The sequence below is a fragment of the Nematostella vectensis genome, chromosome 6 (assembly GCF_932526225.1).
Source record: "Nematostella vectensis chromosome 6, jaNemVect1.1, whole genome shotgun sequence".
Taxonomy (NCBI): Eukaryota; Metazoa; Cnidaria; class Anthozoa; order Actiniaria; family Edwardsiidae; genus Nematostella; species Nematostella vectensis.
In genome coordinates, this window is record NC_064039.1 from 12,562,223 (window position 1) to 12,588,463 (window position 26,241).

Genomic DNA, 26,241 nt, shown 5'->3' on the forward strand with positions numbered 1-26,241 from the left:
TTTTTCGCGAAACGCTTGCTACGCGGGCTAACAATGTAGGAAATATTTAGTGCGTTAGTCAAAGCCTAACTCTATAATGAACCGTGTAATATGCCTGTGTGTGCCATTTTGTAGAATCGTAAGAGCTATTAGACCGAGTAAAAGAATGTTATAATGCAATAAATATGAAGATTTTGAAATTACGAGCTATAATTTTTCAACTTGTTATTCCGCCAAGGTTATTTACAGTGGAAATCATGATTTTTGCCAGAGGGGAGGGTGTATGGACTCGAAGAGTTGGTGCGGCCGTTAGATCTCTAACCAATGAGAAAGCGCCATAAAGCACCGGGCTTCGAAAAAGCAGACAAGCGATATATAGGCAGATATACGCAATAAAAATAACAACGCAAGGCTAAGAAACAAGTGTACTTTGCAGGCGCTCCGCGAACGCTGGATCCTCGAGCATGTGGTGAGCTCCCTGTGATGTTGTAAAGTAGTCTTAGGTCGGTCATTCACATGATGATGATTATGAAAGAATTTTAGTACACTTCGGCAGCAATATATGAAGTACCTTCATCTATATAATTTGTATCTCCGCTGGCTCATTGTGGATCTCTTTATTTTCGCTGGCATGCGATTGGTTATTCTTGGTCACATGGTACACCTTCTCTGCCCAAACTCGGGGTTACTGCTTCTCTCCATGGTCTACTTCGAATTTTAGCAAAAAAAAACACACATTTTCAACACAGCTATGGATCAATTTGATGTCATTGCCAATCAACCGATAGTTATAGATAATGTAAGTGCAAAAACTAAACCGTTTTAAATGCCATCGTGTTTTTGTGAAGGGTTAAAAGGCAACAAAATTGATTTCTGCTTCGTTATTACTCGATATATTTATTTACTTTCTATGGATCTATGGTGTTTTCTTTGTGGCTTCTCTTTTAAAATTATATTTGGGATTTAAGGGCTCTGGAGTCATCAAGGCAGGGTTTGCCGGAGATCAAGTCCCGAAATACCATTTTGCGAATTTGTAAGTATATATATGCATAGAGCACCAGTGTAAAATCTTACTTTAAGTTAAAATATGATGTTTGACTTTAGATCTTTCTGAATAAATGATTCTTATGATGGGAAAAATAGATGTTAATAATCTGATGCCTTTCATAGCATTTTCTTAGCCAAAAAGAAATACGCATTTATGGACATTCTTTCCCCTAATTCGGTATAGTGGTTTTTTGCTGCCATTATAGCAATAAATAAAAAAGATGCAGTGATTTTTTAAAACACTTGGGTCACATTTTTATTTTTCATATTTCAAAGTCTATGTTATTTTGTCCGAATTTAATGAAAACTTTTACAAATGTACCTTTTTTGGTGCATCATCTTTTTGTTTGTGTGTGGATTTTATGAACATCTAGATGTAATCATTATTCATCTATAGTACCATTTATCCCTTCTATTCTAAGTTGTTTAATGGTATTGTAGTGTTTGGCAGCCTAAATGCTACTGGTATATCTGCGTATACCCCCAGTATACCCCCCCTGTTTACTCTTAGTTGTTCACTTGTATTGTAGTGTTGGGCGGCCTAAATGTTACTTGTATATCTGTGTATACCCTCTATATACCCCCTGGTTACTCTAAGTTGTTCACTTGCAGTGTAAGGCAGTCAAAATTCTACTTATATATCTGCGTATACCCCCTATATACACCCTGGTTACTCTAAGTCGTTCACTTGCAGTGTTAGGCGGTCTAAATTCTACTTATATATCTGCGTATACCCCCTATATACACCCTGGTTACTCTAAGTCGTTCACTTGCAGTGTTAGGCGGTCTAAATTCTACTTATATATCTGCGTATACCCCCTATATACATCCTGGTTACTCTAAGTCGTTCACTTGCAGTGTTAGGCGGTCTAAATTCTACTTGAGTATACCCCCTATATACACCCTGGTTACTCTTAGTTGTTCACTTGTATTGTAGTGTTGGGCGGCCTAAATGTTACTTGTATATCTGTGTATACCCTCTATATACCCCCTGGTTACACTAAGTTGTTCACTTGTATTGTAGTGTTGGGAGGCCTAAATGTTACTTGTATATCTGTGTATACCCTCTATATACCCTCTTGTTACACTAAGTCGTTCACTTGCAGTGTTAGGCGGTCTAAATTCTACTTATATATCTGCGTATACCCCCTATATACACCCTGGTTACTCTCAGTTGTTCACTTGTATTGTAGTGTTGGGCGGCCTAAATGTTACTTGTATATCTGTGTATACCCTCTATATACCCCCTGGTTACACACAGTTGTTCACTTGTATTGTAGTGTTACGCAGCCTAAATGTTACTTGTATATCTGTGTATAACCTCTATATACCCTCTTGTTACACTAAGTCGTTCACTTGCAGTGTTAGGCGGTCTAAATTCTACTTATATATCTGCGTATACCCCCTATATACACCCTGGTTACTCTTAGTTGTTCACTTGTATTGTAGTGTTACGCAGCCTAAATGTTACTTGTATATCTGTGTATAACCTCTATATACCCTCTGGTTACACTAAGTTGTTCACTTGCAGTGTTGGGCGGCCTAAGCACGTCAGGGTTATGGCAGGTGCTCTAGAAGGAGATGTATTCATTGGACCTAAAGCTGAGGTAAGTTTGGTTATGTTATGATAATTTCCAGTTTTACCCAGAATTGTAAGAGTTTCTCTGATGTTATCTTTGAAACATGGTCTTTCTCTAAATGTACAGACATTTCAATATTCTGATGTACAGTATTCAACCTTGACAATCTGAGAATTGCAATAATTATATTCTGTTAAAGTCATGCATGTACAGTATCTCAATTATTTGATATTTGACAGGAACACAGAGGTCTTCTGAACATCAGATACCCGATGGAGGTATGTTGTCACCTTGGTAGTTATACTGTGTGTTACAGATGTTTTGATGTGTAACAGATGTAGGTATGATATCTTAGTAGTTATAGGATGTTTACTATGCTATGCTTTTGAGGTAGATTGTTCACCCGCATTTTTTTGTACAGCATGGTGTGATACGAGACTGGAATGACATGGAAAGGATATGGCAAGTAAGTGATGTTTCGAATCCTGTCGTTACTCTTCATCATCATTTAAAGTTCTTGTGTTATTATGTACCATACATCAAAATATTTCCCATTGAATTATTCGGCCCCCATTTAGGTTACACAGATATGGGGGAAAAACATGACTTAATGCTTCAAATAAGCTCATTTCACATCTAATAAGGCAGAAAATTTCTCTAAGTAATTAGTAAGTAATAGCAAACAAAATATCAAATGCGACTTTTTTTTAATTGATGCAACTTTTTGTAAAGTGTCATTGAAATTTGAGCTTTTCATCCCTGAGCTCATACATAGTGCAAGGATGATCAAGGAAAAAATATCTTAAAAAGCAAAAATCTGGGTATGTGCATTTTGGCCTCACGTTATTTGTGTTTCGGTACGAATACCAGATTAAAACCAAAACTACAAGGAACCGATGGCCATTGTAAGAAATTGCGTCTTCTTTCTCTATCTCGAATTGTGAATTTTCCAGGTTTTTTGGTCATGTCTGTTACACACTGTGTACCACAGATTCAGTGATAGACATGTAACTGATCTGTTTAGATATATCATTGACATTATTTTTGTTTTTTATTTTCAGTATATTTATTCTAAAGACCAGCTACAGACTTTTTCAGAAGAGGTAAAACCTTTTTTTTTCCAATTTACACAAAAATATCCTCATTGTATTATCCTTATCTAAATAATGACACTAAGAAAATAGCTTTGTTTTTTTTATATTTAGTATTATACTGTGAATGATATAATAAACACGGGGGGCGGTTATTAAATGTTGATGGTCCGAAGAGGGAGGCGTTAATCATAAACTATAACGATATTAGGAACCCAAGTGCAGTGGGGTTCTAATTTCAGTCTTCCAATGTTTTTTAAGCTGGGAGGGAGGGAAGTTGGGTAGGGTAGAGGGGAGGGGGGGCGTTTGTTAGAGAGGGGCATTCAATACAAAGTTGTAAGTTTCAGGGGGCATTCATTAGATAGGAGACATTCTTTAGATAGGGGCATTTATTAGATCATTTACGGTACTTATTATCAATGGTTAATGGTTATGTTATGTGCTTTTCCTTAGCATCCCGTTCTATTGACAGAGGCACCCTTAAACCCAAGACGCAACAGAGAAAAGGCAGCCGAGGTAGGTATTACAGAATAAGCACACACACGAAAAAATAGTAGTCAACATCTCAGACTTGAGTATTTAAAAGGCGACACCAAACACTAAAACATCAACTGAACAACTGTCTAGGCTGCCCTGAAGAACTCTTTAAAAAAGATTGATAGAGGTGAATGCCATTGTTTGTTGTAGCTTATTGATTAACCTCAATACCTCAATAATGATAATACTTTTATATGTAGCCTTATATGTACAGTATATTACCTGGTATTTTGTAGGTAATGGGGTTAAGTGTTAGCCTCTGGATCAGGATAGCCTTGGATCTGGACTTTCGTTTTTCCCAAGTCTTTTTGATTTAATTAGATTTCCTGTGTTTTCTTGATATTAATATATTTTTATTTCAGGTGTTTTTTGAGACATTCAATGTTCCTGCCCTCTTCATATCAATGCAAGCTGTTCTGAGTCTGTAAGTAAGCACTTGTTAAGATTTACAAAGCTAGATTGCATGATGATGAATAGGATCATTCTAAACCTCCAGGTATGCCACAGGACGTACTACCGGAGTAGTACTAGACGCTGGTGACGGCGTATCACACTCTGTGCCAATCTATGAGGGCTTTGCTATGCCACATTCTATCATGAGAACAGATATTGCAGGAAGGTTTGTAGGGGTATATTACAGTATATAGCTGATGCTCTAAAGATAGAAATCCACCTCACCACACTTGTAGACGTTTAGTTTTAGATTATAATACTAGGAATATCTGTTGATAGTGATTGCTCGGAGCTAAATTTGGAGATATAATAGAGGTGTTCCCATTCATCCGTGAAATAGTTAGTGGTACAGTAGGTGTTGACACAAAATAAAATTCCGAATGATCTCTTGTTTGCTTTTTTTTCTTGCTCTGTAGAGTTAGTACACACCAACTATTAGTTAGTGTTTCACGGATTAATGGGAACAGTAAAGGCAATATGTTTTTCCCCTTCAAAGGGAAAAGCATTAAGGGATGCTGCCATGAACAAAAGCCCAATAAAAATGAACAGATTTGAGTATAATACAAGATACAATAACATTGTAATTAACAATTCGACAAAACTGGAAGTTTCAAGTGAAAAGCCAGAATTTGAGGCCTTCAAGTCATCTGAGTCTAATTCTATCGAAGGAGAGAACGGGAACCCTCCAGATTTCCAGGGTGTTTTATCACTCGAAAATTGTTCGTAATAGATAGAAATGAGTCATAACCGGAAATGTCCCGCATTCCAGAGGTGCTTAGCTACATTCCAACAACAGCATTCCATCAAACCCCAGAAACACTAACACTAACAGAAATAAGACTAAGAATAACAGAAACTAAGACTAACAGGAAATAAATCTGACTTGGAAATCCCTCCCTGTTTGGTAGATTTTATCTAGAGGTTACTGTAAATAAGGTCAAAAATACCCAAGCTGTGTTTAAACTATTTAAATGTGCACAATTTGAACATGAAAATTTTCTTTACAGTCTTATGATATGCTTGCTGCTGTTACACATTCAAGCCACCTTTATGTACATATTTCAATACACTAAAGCACCATGAACATTATTTAAAAATGGCTGATGCCATTTTTAGTGTTATCATTAGGCCATGGGTACTTACCATGGCTGCAAAGCATTTGAATGTGTAAGGATACTATCTGTAATGTGTGCTTTGCATCCTGTGTCACACATCCATGAATTTCTAGCACACATGAAACCTTACATGCCTGGATTATCACCAAGTATACACACACATTGCAACCTTCACAAAATAGGTTTGTTCATATATCACATGTGCTTACCTGTGTCTCCAATGCTGCTTCTCTTTCCAGGGATGTTTCAAGATACCTACGCCTTCTTTTGAGGAAAGAGGGCCATTGTTTCCATTCCTCTTCCGAACTTGAAATTGTTAGGACCATTAAAGAGGTACAGATGTCTTGCTATGCTTCAGTTTTCCATCCAATGTTCAAATTACTGATTTTTATTTCTGTTTATCTTACACAGAGAGCTTGCTATCTAGCTTTAAATCCACAAAAAGAGGTAAGTCATAGTGTATGGTGCAAATCAAATGTCTTGTAGCTGTGTTCTTGAACCAGAGTAATGCATGGCATTGTCTGAAATAATCGATTCCACTGCAGCATATAGGAGAACAAGGTAAGACAATTGAAGGGAGCAACTCTCATGCATATATTTGCCCTGAATAAGTCTTTTAATAATGACCATCAGTTTTTGGTATATTGTGCAAATTATAAAGCCACCATAAAAGATAGTAAACTGTAAACTTCCTACATATCTTGTTCATACTCCCTCAATGTTTTAACCTAGGAGTCAATGGAATCTGAAAGACAACAGTATGCTCTTCCAGATGGAAGTATTATTGAGGTAGGTACAGTTACTGTATTAAGCTTTTGCCACTACATAGTGACACTAGGCATTCTTTACACTACCAATCCACATACCACTAAAGAAACTTTTAAGTATTCTAATTATTCTTAAATCCATTAGTTCAGTAACACATTCACTATTTTTTTTCGGTTACTTACCAGTAGCTAATCAGAGCAGTTTACAATAGGTAACAATAATATTTTCTCCCCTGCATTGTTCACAACAGCGTAGAACACAATAAAAGTTATTAATGTAAACTGAGCCAAAAACCAAAGTATGATATTTGTGTTGATAGATTGGTCAAGCCCGCTTTAGGGCACCAGAGCTGCTCTTCAGGCCAGACTTGATTGGAGATGAGAGTGAAGGCATACACGAGGTTTGTAGCAATATTATTACTTCATACAATCATCATAAAGATTGTCCAAACATGCTTGCTCTCTATTGACTTGTGATTTTATGTTTCCAGGTTCTTGCATTTGCAATACAGAAGTCAGATTTAGACCTGAGACGAGTGTTGTATTCTAACATTGTGCTCTCTGGTGGCTCAACACTATTCAAAGGTACGAGTGACAGTTTTGACATACAGTCATGTATTTTGAAACTTTTAAAGGGATTTGAGGAATATAAATTTCTGAGTAAACCTAAATAGTTGCCAAATGCTATAGTACTGCAGTTATGTAGGGGTCAGTTTAAATTTTGTTCTGATTATGTTCTGAGTTCTGTTTGTTTTTTCCTGTCTCTTAAAGGATTTGGGGACCGTCTTCTGAGTGAGGTGAAGAAACTGGCACCCAAGGATATAAAAATAAGAGTAAGTGCATGCTATAAGTATCTCAGGGACCGAATACAAAAGAGTCTTATGCAATTACAAAAAAACACCCCTGATTTATGAGGCTAAAGTCCTGTCTAACTAGCAGGAAAACTATTTCCTACCCTGCTTTAATCTTTTAGAATTTGTGTTTTAGGAGTTTGCATTTTCTGTATTAATTCACACATATTGTTGCATTATTATAAGTCTAACTATGTATAAAATCACCTGAATTTCTTAGGTAAAAGTGCAACTAGAATCAAGTCTTCGTATTTGGTGTTGCTCTCTAAACACATAAACGTTCTATTGCCTTTTATATATTTAATGCAAAAATAAAAAGCTTAGTTCCATGTATAAAAGGGTTAAAGATTTGTATAAAATAGAACCTGTTGGTTGACTACTTGCCTTATGAAATAATAAGAGGTTTTTGCTTATCTTTTGTTTTGTGTTTTTAGATCTCAGCACCTCAAGAAAGATTATACTCTACTTGGATAGGGTATGGTAACTTTGAAAATGTCCAAAAGACGAATAAGATCATAAATCTCATTATCTACATCCCTCCTCTCTCTCTCCTGTCAAGTGATGGTGTCTCTGTGTAGGGATCTGTCCATTCTGTCAGGTCAAGGACTAGTGCTTTCACCCTCAACCACCACCCACCCATCCACCAGAGTCAGCCAGAGTTCATTTATTTCAGAAATCCCATGACCTATTCTATTCATCTTCCTTAATTTTTCTTCTGATCCAGTTCCCTCATACCCTGCTCTGGCTAACACTGTACCACCTCTGTTCTTGTTTCAGTGGTTCCATTCTTGCTTCCTTGGACACATTCAAGAAGATGTGGGTGTCGAAAAAGGAATATGACGAAGAGGGCGCACGAGCAGTGCATAGAAAGACTTTCTAGAGATCATATATGGTAAACTAGTGTCTCCATACAAAAGAGACGTGCTTAGGCAACTACTTTACATATAAGAGTATCTGTTTGTCCAAGAACTGCCATTCTGAAGCTTATAATATTCTGGGAACTTGTCTTAACAAGGTGTTATACCTTATGGGACCTATCAATGGAAAATGAGTGGGATTGAGAACTTCATTTACAGAAGCCAATATCATGATTTCCCTGATAGTTTTATTATCCCAGAGTTGATAGTATAGTTAGATGGCTGTGAAATTTCCAGGTCTAAGGGTTAGGAAAAAAATCCTGTATCACAAGGGTACTTAAAGTGAGTCACAGCAATTTCATAACAGGACGAGGCATGTGGCATGCCCATTTTGAGATGCCCCGATCCTTGCCCTGGGGCTATTGGCCAATACTTAGATGATACAAGAGAACGCTCTCAAGACAAACCTTTGTGCTTAATAGTCAAGGTAGATATATAATAATTCGAACGGAGTGAAACATATCGTTAGCTTCTTTTATTATGTTATGGTCTAAACCAGGGTGGGGCCTCAAAATGAAGTAAAAAACAGTGAACAGCCGGTGGTATTGTACTAAGGTTACACTTATGTATGGTACTTAGGGACGGCCCCCAGATTCCCTGATGGGAGCATAAAAAACAACATAAGGTAAATTTGTGGATTTTAGCTCCAACACATTTTGTCTAAAATTCTCTTGCGGGTGTGTTTTACCCAGCCATATCCCTCCTTACCACTAAAGCACTTCCCTGTTCACTAATGAGATAAAGGGGCTGTAGGCCCTGACCTGGTCACACCTGGTGTTCATTTTAATACTTCCCACATTTCGGGTATCACTTTTTGACCGTATTTACCCAAGTTGAGAAGTGCTCTCTAATGGTTTCCCATCTTAGGCTTGCAAAAAGGGATGGTCTTAGGAGTGTAAATTATTGATATTTAATACAAGCGTAAACAATATGATAATAAAGCGGTACGAAGTGGAGTGTGTTTGTTTCTGTATGCTATGAATCATGATGTTGTGCTTTGAACCCCAAAAACTTGTAGTATTCTGTGCATCTGTTACTCTTAGGGAGCGTTCTTTTTCCTTTCATTCTGGAACTGGAATGGTTGGTAGAGAATGTTCAGAATGGTATTCGAGTCATTCTGCTACAGGTAGCAGAATGGGTGGAATGGCTTTCCATTCCGGCATGGGAACGCGGGATATAACGAACGCATGCTTTTTCTATTCTTATCATTCTCATTCCGGAATAACGAGTAAAAAAACTCGCCGTAACTGTAGCCAACAAGTCAGAGGAGAACTTGATCCTCGCAGGAAAATCTTATCTGGGTTCCAGGCCGTATCAGGGTACGTAGAACTGCGAACGCACCGAAACCACAACAACTAGACACTGAGGTTAGGGAAAAACGAAATAAGTTCGTGTGGGTTTTCGAGCAATCGAGGGGAAACAGATTAACAGACATCACCTGGAATAGTAGGATAGTCGAGTTATCGGGTCGGGATCCCCTCTGTACAACTCAAACATGATCAAACCAACCCTTGGGGAAGTTACACCGAGACTAGAGACATCATCACCTACCCCCTCGCTTGCGAATCCTATGATTTTATGACAACAGTAACTTTTATTTAAAAATAAATTAGATGCAAATTTACACGGACGAGGATTATAGAATAATTACAGTTTATAAAACAGAGAAAGTTACGTGGCAGCCTTCTGTGACTGAGGACAGTAACCATGTGTTGGTATTCCTCCGAAAGAATGTGTCATAGCATCGATGGCGTGACAGCAGACCTGCCGTGACGTGTCACGCTACACCTTGTGTTATGACATGCGTTCTTTAGGCATTACATGCCAATCAAGTGCGTGAGGTAGACGTCGCGTGACAGCAAACCTTGCTTGACATGTCACGCTAGACTTTGTGTAAAGTTAGACATTACATGATAATAAGCAGTGAATGAGGTAGACGTTGCGTGACATGACCTGCCGTGACATGTCACACTAAACTTTGGGTAAAGCTGGACATTACACGATAATAAGCAGTGAATGAGGTAGACGTTGCGTCACAACAGACCTGCCGTGACATGTCACACTAGACCTTGTGTAATGTTAGATATTACATGATAATTAGCAGTGCGTGAGGTAAACATTGTATGTAGGTCCAAGGGGTATTCATTTGTGAAGATCCAGTCCATTGCGTGGTCAAACGTTGCGTGACGGTAAAGTGCGACTAAGGCCCGATACCTCGCGCTCCTGCCGTGCCGAATCTAATTGTTTTGATTGCGCACATGAACAGTTCGACGTCTGAATCAAACGTCAAGCACTTGTTGGGTAGGTCATTCATATATGGTCACCTTTGACTACTAGCAACATTTTGAGTGCAGCGTATTCTAGGCACGGTTGAAGATGGGTACAAGTGATATGCGCACTCCTTAAATCACTAAAACTCGGTGTTTTTTATTGAAGAAAAGCTCTGCATCCGTCACTGTATGACCTCAGGCATACTTCACCTTTCTGTTACGTCATTCGCGATACTCTATTGATTTATCTTTACACACTGCTATTAAAGGAAATTCGGAATTTTCCAGTCAATTTAACCCTATCCTCCGACTTCCTCGGCTCGCGTCTCGTCGTCGTCCTCTTGTGTTGCAATCTCGTCAGACCGCGTGTTGTCTCAAAATCTTCCATTGCTTGTGTCTTCTGACACGTCATTTGACGCAGAATCCTTTTAAAGGCCAAGTTAAAGCGCTTGTTCCTCACCGAGTAGATGAGTGGGTTAAAGGCGCTGTTGCCGTAATGAAGGACCTTGATAAGTATAAGCACGCGCAGATCCCACACGAACCAGGAAAAAGGCCGGAAGACGTAGATAACGGTGATCATGAAAAACGGAACCCAGCAGACTATGAATACACCTGTTACCAAGGCAACGGTGTACGCTATTTGGAGTTCCTGTAGAAGAGAAAAGCCCGGATTTCAAGCGGGTGACGTATTTAGTATTACATCTAGATTGCCCCATAAAGCTTACCTTTTTGAGAGAATGCCCTTTATGACTATTCAAACTTTTCCTGGCCGTGAGAAAGATACCAACGTAAGCTAGCACAATAAATACGAGTGGAGCCAGGAAGAAAACCCCCGTAGTGACGAGAGGAGCGAATCGCCATCTTTGAATTAGGTGCTTGACGACAATACTGAGGACCGCAAGTCCCCAGGACAGCGCGATTCCCATCGCCAGAACACCTGAACACAACAGGGAACTAGTCAAGTTTTTGGAGGGTAGCAAGGGCGGATCTAGGGATGGACCGAGCCGGCCCTGGCCCCCTTATTTTCAGATATTTGGCTTAGAAATAACAAAAAATTTCAGGAAATCCACGGACAAACAATAAATCCCGGTCCCTATTCCTTGAAACTCTTGTTTCCCCCCCCCCCCCCCCCCCCCCCCCATCCCCTCCCTTTCTGGGCCTTCTGGATCCGTCCCTGGGCAGTGGCGTCCTGGGGTATCCCGGGCGTAGAGCGTGTTGGCGAGAGAGGCGCGGAAACAAGGAGTTCCTCCCAACCCTTCCCCCCGCGCCTCTCATCTTTTATCACTCGAATCCAAGATGGCGGCCACGAGGTAAGATTTCGGGTTAACAAAGCATTGGAGGGTCTCTTTCCTTTCCCCTTACCTGGTCCTCCTAATTTATCCAGCATCATTTCTGCTCGGCTTTTGACACCGCGCTCTACGCCCTGGGTCAACTACGAGAAATGTTATGGATAAAAGTACGTTCTTGGCGTTCAATTCCGAACTAGCAACCGATGAAATATGCAAAACATAGTCAGAACTAGATGAAAACAAGCGAAGGACATTTTTTCTACAGAAGCAAACGTATTTTAGGGGCGGATCCAGGAGCTACAAAAGGGGGGCAAACGTCCGCGTCCACATCCAGAATTGACCGTGAAGCCTGCCACTATTAAATTCTCAATCTAATTCCATAGTTTTCTGCCATCTTCGCCCATATTGTTGTCTTCATTGCTGACGGTATCTAATTTAACAAAATTTACAGCCTGTCAATCGTCAACTTGCGATTCTTTAAAAGGTCAATCGGAAATTTATTCCACCTAATGTTCATCATATCTCTAGAACAAAAGCTCCATCACTTTAGGAACAAAAGGCCATGACGTCATCGGAGACAGTCTATTTCCATACCTACTATACTACTTTCACACCTTTAGTTATCCTCCGATGTTTGAGGGGCGCCACTATCGCGTAGCATCTTTCCAAACTTATACACGTCAGATGAAGAATAGACGATACTCCAGAAACCATATCAAACATAGTGAAATATTTATAGTATGGATTACGGAAATCCCGCATCACCAGAATATATGTCCAGACAGGAACCGCGAATGAGCCGACGAGTAGATCGGCAAGAGCTAGCGATACGATAAAATAGTTTGTCTTTGTCTTAAGTTTGGTGGTAGTTACGAAGGCGATGATAACCAATAGGTTGCCTAAGATGATGCAGGTGGACAGAGGGACGTAGACACTGACCCCAGCGAAGATCCACGCAGAGGACGTCTGGGTTCCGTACGCAGCGGGGGCGCGGGATGTTAGATTAGTCCGGTTCATTCTGATGGGCGGAAAAATAAATATTGGAATATAAGTAGGGGGTACGTCTGGGGAAGTATAGGGTGGAATAGAGGGTATGTATGGGTTCCGTATGGGGTGGGGTAAGGGGTACGTATGGGTGTCGTATGGGGTCTTTCTGGTCCGGTCTTTCTGGACCGGTTCATTTCGATGGGCGAAAAAAAAAACAGTAGTGAGAGGTTTTCAATGTTTCAGCTTAAGGAAGCCATATATAAAGCTTCTCGAAGGGCACTACTTACAAACTTTTCGAAGGGCACTACTTACAAACTTTTCGAAGGGCACTACTTGCAAAAATTAAAAAGACCAGTTATCCAACAGTAGAGACGGTATTTAACAAAGGAACAAAAGATATCTTCAAAAAATTACGCCTATCCCCCAGGAAATAATAGAAACAACTGAAGCTCTATTAGACCCGAGGATCCCGCGGATGTTTAGAAGTGCCTCTTTAGCTGATCCGTTTCCCTGGTTTCGTATTTGACCTCCGAATATACCCCTCTCAGCGTGAATGCTGGTAGCTACTTCAACTAATCACAGAAATTAAAATCACCCTGAAATACTCGTATCGCTTTAAGATGTGCTTTTCGATGTTTGTGGGCAAAACTGGCTCTGCTAAATGCGTATTTGCTAGGGGTAGTGTTTGGTTTCTTGTTTTAAAGAATTGAATTAAAAGTCCAAGGGTGATTGGGAATATGTTTGCCTATCCGCACAGGTTGTAATCAAAAAGCTAACGAAGCGAAGACTCAAAAACTCACACCTCACACCTTTAGCGGTTGTAGAGTGGCAGTTAAGAGCAGCATTTAAATTGCACCTTCGTGATTCAGAGTGTCAATAAAGCCAAAGAGCAGCATTTAAATTGCACCTTCGTGATTCAGAGTGTCAATAAAGCCAAAGAGCAGCATTTCAATTGCCACCTTTGTGATTCAGAGTGGCACTGAAGAACAACATTGAAATTGCCCTCTTTGTTATTCATGAGTGGCAGGATAAAGAGCAGCATTTAAATTGTTATTTCCTGTAAATATACTACCTCTAATCGGTGGGCGAGAATCGGGAGCTAGAACTTTTATATCATCAACGCTATTCTTGGCAACAGTTTTGAAAATTTGTTTTTAAAATAATTAGCCTGAAACGATCAAACAATAAAGAGCCTGGAGATTAGTCGTTATGAGAAGAAAATGTAGCATACACCTATTTCAATAAAGGCAATTCAATAAATGGCAATTGTCAAATGGCAGTTCTACGACCGAAAGGTGTTTATCGGTAGCAATTATTTGTAAAAATAAAGGTGATAAATAAACGCAAGATATCGAACCATGTATTAATTATATTAAATGGATAGACGTATGTTTTATTTTATTTTTCTTAATTTGGAACAAATATTTTGGGATCCATGAGTCCTTTCGGTAGAAGAACTGCCATTTGTCAATAGCCATTTGCCATTTACACTGACAACGTTTAAATAGGTGTATATAGGAACGCAATGAGAAATGATGCTCAAACCCTTAAAATGGGTTTGAGAAATTTGATGTAGGAGCACAATTTCTCCTATTTACGTTAATTTTCAGTCTTTCCTTAATTACCTAATGTGCAGTTTAATTTAGCATTATATCTTTGCGGGGTAGAGCCGGTTGTTGATAAGTTATCTCCACACGTCATATGAAAACATAGGAGCGAGAAGTTGTGCAATAATCTTGGCAGAGTTTATGGCGTTGACAATGGGAAGCCATTCAGCAGTCTTTAGCAAGCAATGTACGCTCACTTATTATAGGCTCGCAGGCATGAGCTACGTGTGATTGACATGAAAATGATTTTATAGATTGCACCTGTCATATCAAGTACTAAATACAAATGTTCTAAAAAGAAAAAAGAAAAGAAAAATGATTTACAATGATCACAATAGATATTTTTTAAATAAAAATTATTTATCTTTGCGAATTTTAAAGAAAAAAAGACTAAACTAGCCTTAGACACTTTTTCTAGAGTTTTTAATAATAAAAATTTACGTTTTATAATAAAGAAAAGTTTGGTGTTCTATACTTTTTGCGAGAAAAATTGCGATTCCAAAACAACAAGCATTTCTCACGCTAGCATTAGTTACATTATTAAATTACGCACTAATTTAAACTGTCAAATAAAAATATTACCAAATTGAATTAGGATTAGAGAGTGAAAATGGGCCATAGAATAAGATAGAACCCTAACCTCGAAACCTTTTTGGTGAAAAGATGATGAAGATGAAGCCAGGACGTTTTATTCTTCTCTCTCCGACAAGAACTGCATATTCATTGATTAACGCGATTTGAATTAGAACAGTCGTGTGTCACAGAGAACAAAGACACCGGCTTCTTAGGTAAATACATAACGCGCTCACATTGACGCTAATCATTACGTCAACACTTTAGAAAAAAATGTACAAACTTTTGCGAACGTCCTAAATTTGGGAATAATGCAGATATCTTCATAGTCCCTTTTTAATTTGAAATTATGGCTTCGTTTCCAATTGATAGGACTAGCATTCTGCGAGTCAACTCGAATGAGTGGTACAAAAAAAGACCCATACTCCATTACGGGAGGATTTTTTTATCCCCCACCCCCTCGTGAATTGGCCAAAATAAATTGCCCCCGAAAGGGGGTAGGTGGGTACAAAAGAGATGGAAGGGTTATTTGCTCTTCTCTTCGGTGTCACATAATTAAGTGGGCTGAAGCACTTTCCCTCTCTCTCTCTCTCAGATATAATTATAGAATGATGTTAAAACTTACCGAGCCCAGCAGAAAAAAAGAGAAGAAGAAAAGGAGCAGAAGGAAAATAATAGAAAAAGAAGAAGACAAATGCAAAGACGATGACAAAGAAATAGACGACAAATAAAACGACGATGAAAAAGAAAAAAAGGAAAAAAGCTCCGTTTTGGGTAGAGTTAGTCATTTACCAGGCGGCGGCGGCGGTTACAAAGCGCGACGTTTGAAAGTGGTACGAGGTAACGCATAAGGACGGTGCTCGCTGGGGGAGCGAAAATACGACCAGTTTAGGTAGGAAACGTGCTTTATCTAACACTTTCAAGACATTAGACTTCCTTTTGGATTAAAATTATCCTCAAAAGAAAGAAAAAGACGAGAAAAAAAGATGCACAAGCAGCAGAGGACGAAGAAGAAAAAGATGAGGAAAAAGAAAAAGAAGAAGAAGAAGAAGAAGAAGATGAGATAAAAGAAGACGACGATAACGTAAAATGAATATAAAATCCACTACAATGTGTCCTGACCACTCTACAAAATACTCTTATGATACACGTTTATGAAGGCCAGTCATAAGTTTGGTCTGTAAAGTCTAACTAAACTACAACCAAAAAGTTTTTTTTTCTCTCTATACAAACAAGCATAAGCACGGTTTCTCGTCACTTCCTTGTGGGCGAAGAGAAAATATTTCAATATCAGGTTTACAAACTGACGAGTCAACCTAGTGTATTTGCTCGCTATTTCAAACAATTCATTCTGATATTAAAATCACATCAAAATGAATGAGCTAAGAATACACTGTATTACATTTTAAAATTAGGTATCTCCCTGTATTTTTTTAGATTATTCATTTGCCTGAAAAACTTCAGCTTTTGACTTGTATTTCGAATAGAACTCCCAAACACATGAAGTGTCGAATTTTACCATAGCTGTATACTAACCTGTTCTTAAATAAGGCCAATCACGCTGCTATACGCTCCCGCACAATACCGTATCAAACAAAAGCATTTTCATTTTCATAGGCTAATAAGCAAAAAGCTAATTTCAAAATACCGTTATTTTGAAGCTTTTTTGTAAATTGTAAACAATAAGAAAGTAGTAGCTGACCGAAATTCTTTAAGGTGGGAAAATTGGGGGGGGGGGGGGGGGGAGATTCAACGGTAACCCCCCCCCCCCCCTTAAAAATGGTAAAATTGGATACTGGATTTTTAACCCAGTAGGGTTCCTCAAAGCGCCATAGTCATGGCAAGGGAGGAAAATAATTATTTGCGAGCGTGGGTGACATGCCAGCCCTTGCTACAAGGCAAGAGCTATGTATTATATTATTGGTTACAGAACTCGACAAATAAGAATAGATAAAATAACGCTGAATGGTTGTAATCAATTGAAAAAAAAAAGAAAAATATGAGGGAATCGAGCGTTGTTATAAGTTTTTGGGAGCGCTAAAATTTTGTGTACGAGATTCAATTTAGGCAATAAATGTCTGTTGTCAGATAAGGTATCAGAAGTTTTGATGCTTTAGTAAATTTATCGGCATGAAATTAGCACCTGTGTGGTATACAAGCTGGCCCTATGTGGTTTGCATTTTTAAAAATAGATCAAACCACCTTGGACACCCTTTTTGCAATTCGGATATTCCGTAAACATATCATACGTCATAAAAATGAAAGCTGGCATAAGCTATTTATGAAAAAACTGGTATAATTTTGTATGAGATGTTTAAAAAATCTCAAATAGTGTAAAATAATTTATTATTATAGTATTACCTTATTCAATTTACAACTGATAACTTCATATATAGGAATTGCACTATACATCCTTTTCAAATTTTATACTTCTTGATTTTAGAAACACGATAAAATTATATGTAATGTAAACGCCACAAACCAAACGCTACAAATTAAAATACCAATTGCAAACTCTTTCGACATAGAGCTTGGCCTGCTTAAAAAGGAAATGAGAAATGAAGGAAGTAAAGAAGTTATATTTTGTTGGCTTTTGCTATAGTAACCGTTCACAGAAAACAAATAACGCAAGTGAAAATAAATTTTCTGTGTCTGGTTGTGAATCCATTGAGAAGTTGTTTGCACAGTGCTGAACAAATGATAAATGAATTTTCAAAACAACGAGTTGAGATTTTTTGTTTAAAACTAGAAAAATAATGAAGATCTAATCATTCTCGAGAACATTTCGTATCCTTAAACGGCATTCGCATTTTGGAGTTTTTGTGAAACAGAAACGGTTTATTTGTCAAAACGTTCTCGTCACAAATGATGGATTGAGAACTGTGTAAAAAACCAACAGCTGCCCACAGATATCCTGTCATCGCCTTTACGAAGCATAGCTTGATTATTCTCTTTATATCTCAAGATCAGCAAGATAAGATTTGAATCGAGGTTCTAATTAAGAAGTAATCTGAAAAATAATTTTGACAACCTCTAGCTTACCATTTGGTTATGCTCGATTCGTAGTAAGCCATAAGCCAAAAAGCGATTAAAAGCGATTCAAATATAGTTTTATCTGCTATCCAATTCTTATATCAAAATAATTTTATACCTTTGTAAATGTTACAAAAAAAATACCTTTTTTTCAATTAGAAGTCCTCCCATGTAGAAATTCCTCGTATTTTTGTTTCTTGCTAACTGAAATTCTCGCAGTGTGTAAAATTGAAGTTCTGCCCAGAAGCTCACTCGTTGGCCCCTCCCACCTGCCAATCAACTAGTCAATGAAGCGAGTTAATTCAATATAGACCGATACGTGACAGATAGTCAAGGTTATTGGCCAAAATCATCGCAAACTACTTGCCTGGCTCAACTTTCTGGTGCAAATGTTCATTGCTGTTTGCAATATAATGTCAAAGAATAGTAATTTCAAATAAGATTTCTTCTTCACGTTTAGGCGCTACGCTTAAAAATATTCTCAAGTTAGTGCTTATAAAAAAGTTAATTTGCCTAAAAAGGTTTGTAACAAAAAAGCATTAGTTATAACTTGGCACAGTTTTCTGCACTTTGTAACGGTAAATTGTTTCAATAAAACATTTACGAATAAGAGGCTAAAAGAGAGTATATATGCTAAAACAGTTGCGTCGAGCAATCGCTACAAAAAACCGGGTAAAGTCACAGAAATCCCCTCAAATAGACATCTAAGTAGCAAGTTTTTACGTACTTAAGCTACTTAGCAAGATGTAATCATTCTGATACTTAGATACTATGCTTATTTTATCAACATATACGCATTACAGCTAACAGTGCTCGATACACAGGTGTAGAGCGGGATGTATTAGTATGTATTAGATTAGTATGTAGAAAAAGCAGGCAGACTGCCGTTTCATCCCAACAAGCCTGTTTCGTGGTTGCCCACTTATCTAGTCCCCTGATGAGTGGGAAACCACGAAACAGGCTTGTTGGGATGAAACGGTAGTTTGCCTGCTTTTTCTATATATCGAGACAATTCAGCTATATGTATAACGTTCTCAAGCGTTGCCTAAAGTTTATCGACGTTGAATCATTTTTATCGTGCCAGTAGCTATTTGAATCTAAAAAATGTATTTCCAAACAGCTGCGTCTATAAATGTATTTTTTTTTACAATGATTTCACAAAAAAGACGCCTTTAACATTGAAATTGTTTGTAATAAATCGTGTTACTTTTTGACATGGTAAAAGTAACTTTTTTTAGCAAAAATGAACCACACTCAAAGCCTGAGAGCCACTATAAATTTTCAAATCCATGTCCCCTGTGTGTTTTCTAATTGGTCGTTGAGAAATCATGTAGAAAAAATCTTTGAGGAATTTGTCTGCACTTACCTTCAATACTCATAGCCTCGATAAGACCCTTAATACAAAATCCACTTAAGATTCTTCTGGTTTGTAATTCAGTTGAGCTTCCAAATACGTCTCTACATGATACTTAGCGTGTAATGTAAGGTGTTAGGCAAGGTCCGACAGTCAAAATTAAAAGACAACTGGCATCTGTCAAGTGTTGCTCATGCCAATTAGTGAGGCTGAACGAAGCGAACAAACAAAACATTTCTTAAATAAACACGCTCGGTATAACATACAAAAAAGTGAAAATACTTTTCACGGATAATGGTCTTGCCAGGCCAGGAAATGGCTTGGCAAACACACGCACTTTTACGGCGGCTAGGACGATATGGCGAAACCAGTGTCTATCGAAAAAAACGAAAAATCTAGAACTAATCTAGTTGGACTTATCTAAAGAACAGTGCAAATAATAAAAGAAGCTTTGAATAATTAAAGAGTGTCTAGAGTTTACGAAAAGCTATAACTATTGCTTTTATAGTCCCTGTAGTGTTTGATTAGGGACCTAAGTATGCTATCTCAGATGGTTTCGATTGAAAGCCGAGTTTTTCAAACTCTGATCTGAATCTGAATGCCTCTCTGATACATGAAATAAATTATGCGTTTTTCTCCACCTTTCTAAACACGCGCACAGAAAAATCCCAGAGAGCTTTAACCAGAGATATAAAGTGAATATTCTAAATACAAGAAAAGCCTTTTTAGCTCATTTTGGGTGAAAAAGATCATAAAAGTTTTTATATTAATTTTGTACTATTATATTTCATCGCATCTAAGTTTTTCTTTTCGCGCTTTGTGTACTTTAATTTTATCCGCGAAAAGTGGAAAACGCCTACATTTTAGAAAACCACAACATTTCCTATGGCTGCTACGAATTTACTCCATTAAAAGGAAAAATATATACTTACTCAGGAATTCGAGGGCAGACAAGTCGATCTACAGAAAAATGAAATAAACAAGCACAACCGTGTGTCTATGTCACAAGACGTCTTTGTGAGAACCAGACTGTAGAGGGTTTGTTTTTAATCAGAGCTAACTGTTATTCGATGTGACGTGGAGAATACATATTACCGGCATTGCCTAAAGGTCCGCGACCATAAACATTGCCATTTATTTTACAGTCACGTCTGTCTGATGATCTGGGAAATAGCTTAGGGCCATATTCTTAGGGTTATTGTATTAATAGAAGATTCAGAGACAAGTCATAGAAATCGATTAAGTATTTGTCATTTTGGCATAAAGACTTTTTTTTTTCGTTGGCTACTTTATTTCCCTCGAAGTTTGATTAACAAAACTTGGCTAATGGTTTTTACAAGCAATAATGATGATTTGTTGATCAAATTTCTACGGCTACTGCTAGTGGTGGTGGTCATGACGATGATTATATCAAGATTGCGATTTGCAGGCGCGTACCCAGGATTGGCTAGGGGGGGGGGGGGGACGGGCGCAACAAATATGAATCATAGGGAAAAGGCGTAGTATTTGAAGATTCCATTATAAGAAATGACCCACTTTTTGGCCGCCAAGGGGGGTACGCGCGCACCCTGCGCAACCCCCTGTGTAAGCGCCTAATTTGATTAACAATTACATGAAAATAACGACCAGCGATTATAATGTTAAAATAGCATTTGTAGCCTGATGAAGGCAGGTACTGGCCCGCCGTAATATCGTTTAAAAAATCCAAGTCTGAGTAGTTATCGACTTTTTCTTTCGAAGTTCTTACTCACAATCAGCTGTTAATGCAGACCACAATGTCCGACGCACACCAGCAGATAGAGGCTGTAGGTGGTTTTCGTATTTAATATCATAATTGTATATAATGGATTATGGTTTCTTATGGTAGTAGTGGAAAGCGATGGTCGTAATGATCGTGTGATGACGATGACTGTGATGATGATGCTAGTGATGATGGTGATGGTGATGATGGTGGTGATGATGGTGGTGATGGTGATGATGGTGATGATGGTGATGATGGTGATGATGGTGGTGATGGTGATGGTGGTGGTGATGGTGATGATGGTGGTGATAATGATGGTGATGATGGTGGTGATGATGATGATAATGATGGTGATGATGGTGGTGATGATGATACTTGTGGTGGTGATGGGGTGATGAAGGTGGTGATGATGATGGTGATGATGATGATGATGGTGATAATGATGATGATGGTGATGATGGTGGTGATGATGATACTGGTGGTGGTGATGGGGGTGATGATGGCGGTAGTGAAGGTGATGATGATGATGATGTTGATGGTGGTGGTGATGATGATGGTGATGGTGATAATGGTGATGATGATTGTGGTGGTGGTTATGATGGTGATGGTGACGGTAGTCATGGTGGTCAAGATGGTGGTAATGGTGGTAATAGTGATGAATATGATGGTGAAGGTGATGACTAAATCAATATAAACGAGTGAGTCCATCACTGTGATCGCACAACTGTGATATAGGTACTAGCCCATCACAAGGAGCGTACAACTGTGATATGGGTACTATGAGTGAGCCCATCCCTAGGAGCGTACAACTGTGATACAGGTACTATGAGTTAGCCCATATCTAATAGAGTACAACTGTGATGTAGGTACTATAAACTGTGTGTCCATCACTAGAAGTGTACAACTGTGATATAGGTACTATAAGTGATCCCATAACTAGCGTACAACTGTGATATAGGTACTATGAGTGAGCCCATTACTAGGAGAGTACAACTGTGATATAGGTACTATACGTGAGCCCATAACAAGGAGTGTGCAACTGTGATATAGGTACTATGAGTGAGCCCATCGCTAGGAGAGTACAACTGTGATATAGGTACTATGAGTAAGCCCATCACCTTGAGCGTACAACTGTGATATAGGTACTATGAGTGAGCCCATCGCTAGGAGTGTACAACTGTGATATAGGTACTATGAGTGAGCCTATCACTAGGAGCGTACAACTGTGATATAGGTACTATAAGTGAGCCCATAACAAGGAGTGTGCAACTGTGATATAGGTACTATGAGTGAGCCCATCGCTAGGAGAGTACAACTGTGATATAGGTACTATGAGTAAGCCCATCACCTTGAGCGTACAACTGTGATATAGGTACTATGAGTGAGCCCATCACTAGGAGCGTACAACTGTGATATAGGTAATATGAGTGAGCCCATCACTAGAAGCGCACAACTGTGATATAGGTACTATGAGTGAGCCCATCACTAGAAGCGCACAACTGTGATATAGGTACTATGAGTAAGCCCATCACCTTGAGCGTACAACTGTGATATAGGTACTATGAGTGAGCCCATCACTAGGAGTGTACAACTGTGATATAGGTACTATGAGTGAGCCCATCACTAGAAGCGCACAACTGTGATATAGGTAATATGAGTGAGCCCATCACTAGGAGCGTACAACTGTGATATGGGTACTATGAGTGAGCCCATCACTAGGAGCGTACAACTGTGATATAGGTACTATGAGTGAGCCCATCACTAGGAGCGTACAACTGTGATATAGGTACTATGAGTAAGCCCATCACTAGGAGCGTACAACTGTGATATAGGTACTATGAGTGAGCCCATCGCTAGGAGTGTACAACTGTGATATAGGTAATATGAGTGAGCCCATCACTAGGAGCGTACAACTGTGATATGGGTACTATGAGTGAGCCCATCACTAGGAGCGTACAACTGTGATATAGGTACTATGAGTGAGCCCATCACTAGGAGCGTACAACTGTGATATAGGTACTATGAGTGAGCCCATCACTAGGAGCGTACAACTGTGATATAGGTACTATGAGTGAGCCCATCGCTAGGAGTGTACAACTGTGATATAGGTACTATGAGTGAGCCCATCACTAGGAGTGTACAACTGTGATATAGGTACTATGAGTGAGCCCATCGCTAGGAGTGTACAACTGTGATATAGGTACTATGAGTGAGCCCATCGCTAGGAGTGTACAACTGTGATATAGGTACTATAAGTGAGCCCATAACAAGGAGATGTGCAACTGTGATATAGGTACTATTAGTGAGCACATCACTAAGAGCGTATAACTGTGATGCGTATGTTTGAATGCAGATGAAAATCTTGATCAATGATGATGACAGATTTTCATATACCCTACTTATACTTCTCATCACGTTCTCTCAGTGGAGAGCCTTAAAAGCGTCTCGTTATAATGTCTATTACACAGAAACCCTAACCCTCACGCGTTTATTTTTGTTTCTCTAATGTTCGCGGGTACTAAAAGCCTGTAGATTGTAAGATTACCCATGTACAAAGTGCTGATAAAGGGCACAGTCTGATCTGATAAAATCCACTCAGAAAATGGGTTGCTATATCAATTTCCGTGTGAATGAAACAAAGGTGTGGGCGAGAGCTGGTGGCTGGCGACAAAAGGGTTTGATGAAGTAAATTAAAAAGAGGTTACTATATAATTTTTTTATATTTATTATTCCGGATTTATTAAGATTTTGCTAATACGGTAATTGTGTTGTTTTGTAAATAAGTCTCTGGTGTGGCAATGTCGTCAAGGATGCGCGAATTTGTAAAAGCTGATACTAACTATTGGTAGAGACGTTTCAGGGGCGTAGCCAGGGGGGGTGGTCCAGGGCCCCCACCTTCTAGCAGACAAAAATACAGTAAATGTATGATACATTATATAAAATACAGGAGAAATGCATTGAAAGGGCCTTTTGGGCCCCCTTCTGTTAAATATCCTGGCTACACCGCCGTTTGAGCTTTTTTCCCCCGAAGTTTCGAACTTCCGACTTACCCCTTTCAGCCGCCCCTTTCCCTCAATAGTGGAAATATATTATGTGAAAAAAAGCCAAACATAATCTAAAGTTTATAATTTCCCAATTTGTACGAAAATATCGCAAAAGCTTCCCTAATTGAGTCGATGTAAAATCAATGCTCTCTCGCACTAGGTATTTTGTCACGGCGACAAAACTGCGGCTGTTAGAGACTCTTTAAATAATTTTTAAGAACTGCCGACGATTCGCGCATTAATTTATGCTATGTAAGAGCTATAGTAAAAACTTTTTCGCGAATGGGTTCAGTAACTAAAAGGGTATGGGAAAGCCTTAAAAACTCCATAAAACCCGCAACCAGCTACAGATTGTCTTTGCTCGCCATACAAAATACCGTAACGTTTAATACTGAATTGCTTGTATATCTACTTAGAATTTTAAATCTCAAGAAAAAATCCTGTTTTTTACAAGTGCTTTTATTTTGATAACGCAAAAAAAAAAAAACGACCCAACAGTCGCATTCTTATTTTGAATTGGCCGTAAACGCAACCAGCTCGGAAAGCTTAGGTTCAGAGACACTTTTACTTTAAATGATCGTAATTACACGGAATTGGCTTTAAATAAGCCGCAAGGACAGTTTCAGTTCAGATGCCTTATCTCTCGCTTCTCAATCCTGCGATTTTCAAAGTTCTGCAAACTCTCGTCGATAATATCCTTACGCTTTCTGGCTCCCTTCATTCAAACTAACGGAATTGCATTTGCTGCTTTTTGATTGGTCAAAAAGGAGAGGTGTGGAGATTGGAAGTCATTTTAGTACTGACCACTGACCGATAAAAACAATTCAAGAACATTGAATGACGGAAGCCATGGGAACGCCAGAGGGCGATCAAGCTGTTAGAAATCGTCGCCGAGAGCGCGCAGAATACTGAAAACCGCGTCAAAATTTCTGTCTGGTATAACGTTAAAATACTGCATACAAGCTTATCATATCTTTTTCACAGCCTTTCGCATCATCCTTGTCACCAAAAAAGATAGAAGAAAAATCATTTTATCTCCCATTTTGTTTGTATGTGTAGGTAGATGGGATTAAAATGATACCCGTTGACTAATCTTTCGTCTTAAAATTCCGTAAAATTCATATTCCATATAATGTCTTTAGGTGTACAATTTCAAATTGTCTACAAAACGAATGCGAATTTAAGATGATAAACTAAGAAATTAAAGATGATAAACTAAGAAGCTACTTTAATTCTGACAATAAGTAAAATTTTCCATAGTTAACGCAGGAGAAAGGGATCTACCCTTCTCCCGCGTTAACTATGGAAAATTTTACTGTTTCTAATGAATAAACTCAATAAAAAATGGATACATATGCGGAATATTTTGAAAAGGTGCATTTTGCTTTCCTTTCATACATAAGATGTTTGAATGTTCATTGTTTTTTGGGGGCGTTCGCGTTTACTTACAGTATATGCTTGCTGTCTTGTTTCCCCAAAAACAGGTTCGTTTGAAAGGCGAGTCTGTTTCAGCACAAGTGTTCTAAATGTTAAAATGATATCTGGCTCTTCTTATACTTTACTTCGAGTGGAGTGAAAAGCACTTTTTGTGAGGTTGTGGTAAGATATTTTGATATTTGAGGCTTGAATTACATTCGGAAGAGCATGAAGATTGCGATAGTTGTTTTCGAAAACCCTGGAGCCGTTCGTTGATAATATCTTAATCTGCTCTCAGCACAGCATCGGTTTTTGATTGCTCTCGAACCTTTCTTCCAATTATCTCGTTCTGCCAATTTTCCCCACTTCATCAGAATTGATTACCTCTGATAACTGTACCTTGTTCAAACAGATTAAAATGAATTAGTCGAGCTATATTATTTAACAGCTAATTAGCTGGTAGTACTAGAGTGTGTGGGAATTATTACCTAAGAGCAAAAAATGTATTTTAAGAAATGACGCTCACCACAAAAGGATTGAAAGCAACAAAAGTAACTGGAAAATGGTATAAGCAAGCGTAATCTCGAGTT

The 26,241-nt window shown here is 38.6% G+C and overlaps 2 protein-coding genes across 9 annotated transcripts; one reads left to right on the plus strand and one right to left on the minus strand.

Moving 5' to 3' along the window:
- Nucleotides 1-610: 610 nt before the first annotated feature.
- On the plus strand, nt 611-9,293 carry LOC5520944 (alpha-centractin). Its single transcript, XM_048728645.1, has 17 exons — nt 611-778; nt 948-1,012; nt 2,558-2,633; nt 2,846-2,884; nt 3,028-3,072; nt 3,668-3,709; nt 4,151-4,213; nt 4,597-4,658; nt 4,731-4,853; nt 6,042-6,135; nt 6,214-6,249; nt 6,535-6,591; nt 6,890-6,970; nt 7,061-7,154; nt 7,341-7,402; nt 7,855-7,895; nt 8,198-9,293. Exons 1-17 carry the CDS (start codon nt 731-733, stop codon nt 8,298-8,300), a joined length of 1,131 nt encoding a protein of 376 aa, XP_048584602.1. The 5' UTR covers nt 611-730; the 3' UTR covers nt 8,301-9,293.
- A 618-nt stretch (nt 9,294-9,911) lies between these two features.
- LOC5521044 (octopamine receptor 1) lies at nt 9,912-26,006 on the minus strand. 8 transcript variants are annotated; one of them, XM_048728647.1, is made up of 5 exons: nt 13,791-14,282; nt 13,693-13,739; nt 12,511-12,914; nt 11,333-11,544; nt 9,912-11,256 (listed from the first exon to the last, which is right to left on the minus strand). In XM_048728647.1, exons 3-5 carry the CDS (start codon nt 12,911-12,913, stop codon nt 10,858-10,860), a joined length of 1,014 nt encoding a protein of 337 aa, XP_048584604.1. In that variant the 5' UTR covers nt 12,914; nt 13,693-13,739; nt 13,791-14,282; the 3' UTR covers nt 9,912-10,857. The 8 variants fall into 8 exon arrangements, with proteins under 8 accessions (XP_048584604.1, XP_032221993.2, XP_032221997.2 ...); XM_032366102.2 differs by lacking the exons at nt 13,693-13,739; nt 13,791-14,282 and adding an exon at nt 25,685-26,006; XM_032366106.2 differs by lacking the exons at nt 13,693-13,739; nt 13,791-14,282 and adding an exon at nt 20,383-20,506.
- Nucleotides 26,007-26,241: the final 235 nt, after the last annotated feature.